The sequence below is a fragment of the Syngnathus floridae genome, chromosome 6 (genome assembly GCF_059516105.1).
Source record: "Syngnathus floridae isolate MCC-2025c chromosome 6, RoL_Sflo_1.0, whole genome shotgun sequence".
Taxonomy (NCBI): domain Eukaryota; kingdom Metazoa; phylum Chordata; class Actinopteri; order Syngnathiformes; family Syngnathidae; genus Syngnathus; species Syngnathus floridae.
The window spans coordinates 14,679,787-14,689,383 of record NC_142418.1 but is presented as its reverse complement, the minus strand read 5'-3'; the positions used below and the strand labels follow the sequence as shown (position 1 = coordinate 14,689,383).

Genomic DNA, 9,597 nt, shown 5'->3' with positions numbered 1-9,597 from the left:
CACGGTCAAAAGGAGCTAAAAGTTTTCACGCACCTGCACTTAACGAGGGAATCAAACGGACACTCCATTAGGTACACCGCCATTTTCAAGTGTACCTAATACAGGCCACTTTATTAGGGAAATATCATGGTCAAAGGTCACAGGTGCCAAGCTCTAGTCCTCGGGGCCGCGTTCCAACATGTTTACCAAGTGAGCCTCGTTAAGCGCAGGTGCGTGAAAACTTTTAGCTTCTTTCACAGTCAAAAGGAGCTAAAAGTTTTCACGCACCTGCACTTAACGAGGGAATCAAACGGACACTCCATTAGGTACACCGCCATTTTCAAGTGTACCTAATACAGGCCACTCTATTAGGGAAATATCATGGTCAAAGGTCACAGGTGCCAAGCTCTAGTCCTCGGGGCCGCGTTCCAACATGTTTACCAAGTGAGCCTCGTTAAGCGCAGGTGCGTGAAAACTTTTAGCTTCTTTCACGGTCAAAAGGAGCTAAAAGTTTTCACGCACCTGCACTTAACGAGGGAATCAAACGGACACTCCATTAGGTACACCGCCATTTTCAAGTGTACCTAATACAGGCCACTTTATTAGGGAAATATCATGGTCAAAGGTCACAGGTGCCAAGCTCTAGTCCTCGGGGCCACGTTCCAACATGTTTACCAAGTGACCCTCGTTAAGCGCAGGTGCGTGAAAACTTTTAGCTTCTTTCACGGTCAAAAGGAGCTAAAAGTTTTCACGCACCTGCACTTAACGAGGGAATCAAACGGACACTCCATTAGGTACACCGCCATTTTCAAGTGTACCTAATAACAGGCCACTTTATTAGGGAAATATGGTCAAAGGTCACAGGTGCCAAGCTCTAGTCCTCGGGGCCGCGTTCCAACAAGTTTTCCAAGTGACCCTCGTTAAGCGCAGGTGCGTGAAAAGTTTTAGCTTCTTTCACGTTCAAAAGGAGCTAAAAGTTTTCACGCACCTGCACTTAACGAGGGAATCACACAGACACTCCATTAGGTACACCGCCATTTTCAAGTGTACCTAATAACAGGCCACTTTATTAGGGAAATATCATGGTCAAATGTATTAGATGACTCTCAGTTAATTTTTTGGGAATGGGAAAAGTAGACAAACTGTGGATGTGGGTTTCAAAGTAGCTTTTTATTGACACAGAAGCAAATGAAAGAATCCTCCAGCTTTGAGCTTGTGTATATTTTATTGAAAACAACACCAGCATCTCTCAGGTTAGTTACGTTCTTTGACCAGTGTACAAATGGAGACAAAAAACAGAATTTGTCTTTCGACACCTCAAATTAGTATTCAGGATTTTCTATCACTATTTTGTTTACACTTAATGTTCATGGCTTCACTTAAATCCAAATTGACAAAGCATTCAAAATAATAAAATAGCAAAAAGGGTTGTTATTGCAAGTTCGATGGTGACTAACTGTAAACATCGGAATAGAACAACATAAGACTCACAGCTACGGAATGTAATGAAGCTAAATAAGGTGCAAATATTTGGTACTTGAAAAAGTCTAAATGTGTTTTATGGCTTGAGCAACAAAAGCTCTCCAAGCGTTTGGTCTGTGAAGTGAGCAGACGTGAATTGTTGATTCAAGTAAGAGGACACCTTTTGTGAGCAAGGTGAGCTCTTGCGAAACACATTGGTAACCCTGCCTACGTGCTAAGCCCACAACAAGGAAAACCTCAGCACAACCATTACAAAAGGCTCCCAGGTGCTCAAAAGTATCATGATCACATCCTCTTTAGCTTAACCACAACATATTCAAATGTAAAAAAAAAAGCCCAAAGCGTTTGTTTTTATGTTTAAAGCAAGCTTCCACAACCGCTGAGCAGAGTGCGATTGTCTATTGGCTATTTAACACTGTACAATCTAGTCTTCGACAACGACAGGAAATCGCCCCGAAAGGATACCTACCACACTATAAGTAGCTTAACACGTTTCAGCAGATACTTGGAGGATCAACGTGAAATGCATCTGAAGGACTTTGGAGAGAAAGCTGGAGTGGAACGTTCAACCAGTGATTCTCAACATTAAAGTAAGGTGAGTAATCATTTGCGAGAAGCAGAAAAAAAAGTTCCAGTTTTGAAAACCATGATTCATGTCATCACAAGTTGTGTTTTGTTGTTCATCTACCCTTGAGATGTTTCTTTGGTGGTGTGTCATGAGACTCGATCTCCAAATGTAAAATGAGTTAACTGAGAACTAGTGGCAGCTGACGTAGTGGTGCAATGGCCAAATGTCTGCCAGATATATTCATATTTTAATAAAGATGATTTATTTCAATTAGCTTCATCATATCTTCTGAATCTAGAATCTATGAATATCAATAAAGATGATACGTAACATTTTCACATGTCAATTTACACGTCATGATACATTTTCTCCACTGCTGCTCGTAACTTAGCCAACTGTCGTTCTCATTTTACATTTGGGGACACACAATTCTTTGAAGCAAAGTGAAGTTTACTTTAATACTCACGCAGTTTGGGAATTTTGGATTTGAGGTAAAGTTTCAGGCTGAAGCAAATATAACGGCTTAATTTGACCTTTTGAAAGCGCTTGTCAACTCTTCAGTGTTGTACTACTTTTTGCACAATTTGCCGCTCTGCAACGAGGAGCTTTACAACATGTTTGGTAAATGTCCGGAAATGTCGTTCAGATGCCGAGCAAATGCCGTGCGCTGGACTGTGCGGGCACAGCTTCAGCGCCCTTGCAGCACTCGATTAGTCTCTTTTAACTCCATCGTCTTCGTCCCAAAACGTTGCATATAAATAAAGAAAAAGTTCCATGTATGAATCCCAAACGGGGAACAGAAAAAAAAAAAAAAAAAAAAAAACGGCCGCGGCAGCCGTGTGTGTCTTTGCGTCGTGCTTTGCTCCGTCTTAGTCGCCCGCTCAGGACTTCCTGTGGCGCACGGCGTCAGAGAGGCCGTTAAGTTTGCTGCGGCCCGAGGTGGCGCCGTTGCCCAGGGGGCGCTCTCGCTCAGCAGGCTCCTCCTGCTTGCGCCGCCGCGTCTCCTTGTAGCGGAGGGTGATGTCACTGCAGTCAGGATAGACATTTTTCAACTATTCAGCAATTTACAAGATAAATCTGCTTAATCTACGTTTCAATCAAAGCCGCTATTTCTACTTCTTGTCAAGCGTACGACGCTTCTCACCGAATGAAGAAGCGCCACAGAGTCCAGACGAGAATGATGAGGAGGCCCAGCAACCAGCACTGCATGATGAAGAAGGGAATGGGCAGCATGATGGTGTTGGGGTCGTACTTGAGCACGATGAGGAACTCCGTGACGGTGATGGCCGCTACCAGCCACGCCTGCTGGCCCAGCTTCTTGTAGAACTTCCTGTCGGCCATAAAGAAGAGAAGCGCGGTTGTCGGATGGACGTGGAGGAAAGCTCGCCGCGATTCTCGTCGCTGGCACTCACGGGTCGTCCATGAAGTCGTAGATCTCCCTCATGGCCACGCCCCCCACGTTCACAAAAAATACCAGTCGCAGCAGCACCAGGTAATGTTCCGGAGGCATCCACAACACAAACTTCAGGTAGAAGGTGTTCAGCTCGGCCAGCAGGAACTTAAACAGAAGACAATAAATCTTGAAAAGAGCACAAAGGCCAGAAAAAAGATGCTCTTCAATTTTACCATGAATATGATGCCTAACACGGCGAGCCAGCGACGAAGGTTGGACGCCGGCTTCCACTCGAACTTCACCCAGCTGTACGGTGTGAATTGGAAGGCGATGCGCTTGATCTTGCCCCTGGAAAAACAACACCACCTTGCTCCAGTTGTCGTCTTTCAAACAAAAGAAGACTACTAAAATAAATTTCTACTTGTAAGTGGGAATATGCCACAGGCCCTGCCACTGGTAAGGCTTCATGGATAGCCAGGCCAGCGTCTTCATGCCACAGTAGATGCCAAGACTGTTGCACAAGAGCACGTCCATGATCCACTGGAGAGAGAGAGAGAGAAAAAAAAAAAGTTGATTACATATGACACGCTATAAATAAAAAAACATGCAAGTAAAAACTGGTGCACCTACATGGTCCCACCAGCATTCAGAGAAATTGGGCAGCTGGTGCTCCAGGCTGTACTCCAGGAACTCAAACATGACACTAATGATCATGCACATCCACCAATCCCGAATCATCAGCGTCTGAGGGGGGGGGAAAAAACAAAACCAAAAAAAAAAACCAAAAACAAACAAAAAAAATCGACGTTAAACTAATTCGGGAGCGCAGCCTGAGCAGGGGTTAGCTTACCTTGATGTACCACCCCAGGAAGTGAGCCGGAACAAAGCCGTCCATCTTGTCCTGCCGGGAAAAACAAAACGGTTCAAATATAATGATGTGAGGAGAAGATGGAATGGGCAATCAAACACAAGATTTGTACCCAAACATTGTGGAACGGGTCCGTGGAGTTGCCCGGATCGTAGAAGAGGCAATTCCCTCCGTAATCTCGTTCGGGAAGGGGCACGCCCAGTTTGGGGTCGATGTACTTCATGAACTGTCGCCCGTCGTGCACCGTCTAGATGGAAATGACATTTGGAATTTGAGCTGAAACAAGAGCTCGGGTCCTTATACAAGCGCTAAGAAAAGGATTTTCAGTTCACCTGAAAGAGGATGAAGATGAGGAAGAGCTCATAGACGACAGTCACACAGAGCCAGAAGCGCCAATAGGCTGTGGAAAGACACAAAAACACTCCGTTGCTGCGTCCTCACAGCCGTTTCTAATATTTGGATAAACCTGATTTGGAAGCAGCAAACTACAATTCTTCAACAAACATTGCAAGAGAGAATACATTTCGTCTGTCGAACCAGTTCTTGTGTAGGACCTCGAGAGAAGTTGTGGGAAATGCAAACAAGTATGTTAATCACACTGACCCAGCGAGAGATACAGGTTTGCGCCTCCTGAAATCCCGCCGGGTATTTTTTCCCCCCGACATGTAACGAGGTGAACAACAAGCCAAAACCACTTGACAATGTCTTTTGGACCATAAAAAAAAAAAAAAAAAAAAGCGGGCAGGAAATGTAAAGCTTTGAAAATGTGTTTTGCGGGCACACCCAGCCATCTGCATTTCCCGCTGGAGCTTCAGGAAGTCACAGAGATAAGAAAGTTGCCGTTAGAAAGGAAACGCGTTTGGCTACATTCGAGTGTCTCGCGCATGCCGACACCCGTTGAAACTGACGGGCGCGTTGTGAAATGTGCCTTTCGGCCAGCGGGTTTTGCCAAAAAGAAGAAGTGACTAACGGCGGTGGTTTGGATGATGTCTGGAAAACAAACCGCACAGGTGTTCAAAACTTATGTTTTATAGAACACAACCGACGCCGCGTATAAAACGCTCGACGCAAAATGAAAATTTCTCATGCAAAGACAGTTCAAAGAATCAAAACAAAACAGGGGCCTCAAAATTGAACCTTGTGGACACCATACGCGCAGAGTGGATGTCAACAATGGCTAACACAAAAAACTTCCTTCTCTGCCTTCTCCTCTTGCTCTTCATTATGCGCCAATGAAATCGAGTATAGATTTTGTTGAAATTATAGCATAACAATAATCTGAATTGACAGCGGTCTGCTTTAAACAGTCACGTCCAACGTGCCGAGCCGAGCCGCACCGGTTTGATTTCATGCTCGCTAACCAGCTCAACCAACCATCAACACGACAAGTTTAACGGGTCCGAGAAAATCGAGTGGCCAAATTGGCATCCTGTGATAAAATTGAAGTGCGGAAAGTGAAAACAACTGCAGGTGTGGGGCCCAAACCAAATGTGGTCAAATTGCGGCTCCAAAGATTGCCAGGTTAATGACTCAAAATGGCTTCCTCCCCCTTTCCCACATCAGTTGTGAACTTTTGTTACCTGGATGCGGACGAGTAAAGGGTCCATCTTTTGCTTGCGTGACCCCAAAACAGAGGAACACGAGGATGCTGGCCACAATCCCCCTAAAGGAGACGACAACAACAGAATGCCATTCTGATCAATTGAGAGGTTCTTGTTTTTAATGTGATGGTTGGATGTTCTCAATTCCGGTTTTGATGTGCGTGCGGAAAATCATGTTCTTGTGTTTCTGGCCGACTTGGCGTGTGAGTCAAGAACCTCTTGGTATTGAAGGCTGTGTCCTGCGGCGTCTCCTCCAGCAGCGTGACGTACACCAGAGCGCAGGTCAGGATGAACAGAACGGTGACGGTGTGGGCCCGCCTGTCAAAACAGAAGCCGCACTTATCCATAATGACATGGTGGACACGCTGACTCACGGCAGCAAATTAAGAACTCTCGTCTGTCGAGGACGTTTGCACCGGAGATACTCAGGGGGGCAGTATTCTCAGTACAGTAGAAATTATATTTCCAACTATAATGAACGATAGATGGCTAAAAAGCAAAGCGTGAAGAGTCTCTATGCACCAGTGCAGTCAAGGAGTAGGATTGGTTCACTCCATGCTTTGTAACATTAGAATTTAGCCACGAGTACCACTTCTTAACGGAAAAATAAAAATAAAATAAAAAAACAACTAGGTTGCCCAAAAAAAACAAAAAATACCGCAAATTATGACAGGCGAAATCACTGCCGCGTTTCTTGTTTTAGTATGACGCAACCGTGCTGTCTTTCTGGTATGGCGTGTGACGCTTATTTATGTTCCTAGAAGAGAATCGAAGTTTATTTTCCCTTGCTGAAAAAGCAGCGCCAAGGAAGCAAGCAGGCTGCTATTGCACAACGTAAGCTCGACAGAATGTCAATTTTCCAGACTGGCCACTTCTGCACCAACAGCTGCAAGCACAAGCTACTATCCCACTTTACGCTGTATGCAATGTCTTAAGATGAAACTGACAGATATCAACTTCTGGCTCGGTGCAAGAGAAAAAGCCCCGGGTTGCGCTTTCGCGACAACCGGCCTGCAATGCCCCGGTCTGACCAGTAGGGGAGAACGACGCTAACAGATTCAGATAAGAGATGACCAATCTAGTAGCGTGGATGGATTCTGTTTGCAAGTAAGTCGATGGTTGCCATGGCAATGTTGTGTGCTGAGCTATAAAAGAAGTGAATGGGGGAGGAAGAAAAAAAAAAGTCCAGAGCTAATAATGGTCTTTCTGCTAAATCGGGTGGTGTGAAATTGAGGAAAAAATAGGCGCACAGCTCAATGAAGGTTGTCACGAGCAGAGAACACTCACCAGAAAAACGTGTTGGTCCCGTCGTCATACACTTCGCACTCCGCGTTTTTCCGTTGGAGGCTCTCCCTGGAGCTCTGCTTGGTGAATTTGGCTTTAAGCGCCGAGCTCTGATCGGGGCAGCCGGGCTCCCCCGTGCCATTGTTGAGCGGCGGCGGCGGCGGCGGGTGCGCCGTGGCCACGCAGCTCCTCCTCGCCTCCAGCTTCATGGCCGCGCCGCACCTCAAAAAGATCTGCCGTGCGGGTTCGACCGCTTTTCCTTTGACTTCCAAGGTGAGGCGTCACTGGCGTCAGCGGCACCCAAGCGACCGCGATGCATGCTGATGTGGAAGAAATGAGTGTTAGTCGACTGGGAGGCGAGGAGGGAGGAGATAAGGAACCGCCTCCTAGCGCGGCGGGCCAGGCGATTGCTTTTCCGAGAGATGGCTGGCATTGGCACAAGATCAATGTTCAGCTTGTTTATTGTAAACAGACTTTGGCTGCGTCAATTATTTCATCCAAAATATTTGCTTGAGCTTGTTCCGGAAACCCCTCTGACCACCGCATCTGACTTGACGAGAACACGCAGCCGCAAAGGTTGACTCGGGACTTAGTTGAAAATGTTTCATTTTTAATCCAAATGTCTTCGGTGGTCTGAAAGAGGTGTGAAAGATTTCTTGTGTCAATCTAGAAACAACCACCCCTAAAGTGACCTCTAAGGTTTGAGGAAACGCTTCGAGGTCACCAAGAGTCCGGATCCAGTGCTGTGCACAGTGACGGCTTGCCACAATTCTTCAAAACGAGTCATTCAATTAATTAGAAAACAAGTGAAACTACCTGGCACTCCAACTACTCACCTCACCCATAAACAAAAATAGAACAGCCCAGCTCTGTCTAGCAAATGGCATGGCATGGCATGGCATGGCATGGCATGGCATGGCATGGCATGGCATGGCATGGCCCGCCACGCCATAAATAAGAACAACATAAACCCATTTCCTCTGATTGTTCTCATGGAGCCAAAGCAATAGCAAATGTCATGATTTAGGTCTTTAATATCACAATAACTCCTCAATTCAGCTTCTACGTCTTCAAACAAACAAAAGATGTTGCACTTTTGTTTACATTGTTTAACGATTATGACTCCCGAGGGCAACCGTAAGAGTGATGGGATGAAAACCAATTTGACATACATGACCTTTTTCCCCACTCACAACGTCCTCCTGACGTCACTTCCACGTGAAAAGTGGCCCTAACGACCAGGACGAAAGAACAACACCACCCTAATGACTCCCTGGGGTCACACCCACCAGCGGCATAAATAGAATGCGGCACACCTAAAAGAAAAGAAAAGAAAAGAAAAGAAAAGAAAAGAAAAGAAAAGAAAAGAAAAAAAAAAGGGACTTGAAGCCACCTTAACGGTGAAACGTCTCCAACAAATAGGAAAAGTCCAGCTGCCTGATTCAACCCTTTCGGTCGTAGCGCAGACAACGCTAATGTGCTTTTAATAACAACATTAACATTGTTACGAATGTCACACGAGTGAATGTTTTAGTTGGTGACAAAATCGTCGCATTTTTTTTTTGGGTCAACTGTCAATCCTCGTCTCCTGTCCTATTAGCCTCGCTGGCTAATGGTAGCATGCTGTTTGACCTTGTCTGCCAGGATTGTTCACTTCTCCGCGGTTTGGAATGCCCAACGAACAATGTTATTAAGGCCGCGTTGGAGCGAGCTGTTGTCCAAACAAAAACGTCATATGACCGTAATAGAGATGCAAAATACCTACCGAGTCAATGTGCAGCGTCGGTGGTTCTAGGCGGTTGGAGCGCCACTCGGACTCCATCTATGCAAGCGTTTTAAACGCAACTGCCGTCAAACAACATCGATATGGCAAGACGACAGGTCAAAGCCGCGTTACCGCGAATAAATCCCGTCAGTCTCAATAAGCGATTGAGCCCAGACAGCGTCGTCACATGGGGCATGCGGTAGTCAAGTCTTTCATATCGATCGACTCACAGAAAGGAAAGGAAAAAGTCCCGGTTCAACGTTTCAAAATAAACGTCTCCATTACCGGAAGTCATTATCATTTGGATTTTATTTTTGAAATCATATTTTTCGTTTTAGTGTGACATACGTGCAAGATAATCTCACGGGAAGACATTTTTGCAGCGTTGAGGCCAAACGATGGCGTTTTTGCGCTTTTGTGGAAAGTCAAGTGTGAACGTAAAAACACGCTTTCATTGAATACGCGTCATTGAGTTCTTCGTTGTTTCGAAGTAACATAAGATGCGTTCTAACGACTTTTAGTTACATTTAGTTGAGCCAGCCATTCTTTCAACTGTAAACTTGTTTGAAGCAGAATAAAGGCGTTGACGCGTCCAGTCGGTTTGTACCGGTCGTGCACTGTACAGCCCAGCGCGCGTGTGCGTGACCAAAAAACAAA

The 9,597-nt window shown here is 45.6% G+C and overlaps 1 protein-coding gene across 2 annotated transcripts; it reads right to left on the bottom strand.

Moving 5' to 3' along the window:
- Window positions 1-1,128: 1,128 nt before the first annotated feature.
- Window positions 1,129-9,175, bottom strand: ptdss2 (phosphatidylserine synthase 2). Of its 2 annotated transcripts, XM_088379459.1 has the most exons (14): window positions 8,941-9,175; window positions 8,348-8,491; window positions 7,179-7,495; window positions 6,108-6,209; window positions 5,871-5,953; window positions 4,623-4,690; window positions 4,403-4,537; window positions 4,273-4,323; window positions 4,053-4,166; window positions 3,844-3,962; window positions 3,656-3,770; window positions 3,442-3,587; window positions 3,174-3,359; window positions 1,129-3,055 (listed from the first exon to the last, which is right to left on the bottom strand). In XM_088379459.1, exons 3-14 carry the CDS (start codon window positions 7,382-7,384, stop codon window positions 2,911-2,913), a joined length of 1,470 nt encoding a protein of 489 aa, XP_088235585.1. In that variant the 5' UTR covers window positions 7,385-7,495; window positions 8,348-8,491; window positions 8,941-9,175; the 3' UTR covers window positions 1,129-2,910. The 2 variants fall into 2 exon arrangements, with proteins under 2 accessions (XP_088235585.1, XP_088235584.1); XM_088379458.1 differs by lacking the exon at window positions 8,348-8,491.
- Between the last annotated feature and the right edge of the window lie 422 nt (window positions 9,176-9,597).

Excerpts from the sequence above, each read along its gene's own strand:
- ptdss2 (XM_088379459.1), bottom strand. The coding sequence starts at position 7,384 with ATGAAGCTGGAGGCGAGGAGGAGCTGCGTGGCCACGGCGCACCCGCCG. Across the intron at positions 3,771-3,843 it reads TGGCATATTCCCACTTACAA|GGGCAAGATCAAGCGCATCG; the intron begins GTAGAAATTTAT and ends TTGTTTTTCCAG. Across the intron at positions 3,588-3,655 it reads TGTTAGGCATCATATTCATG|TTCCTGCTGGCCGAGCTGAA; the intron begins GTAAAATTGAAG and ends CTTCTGTTTAAG.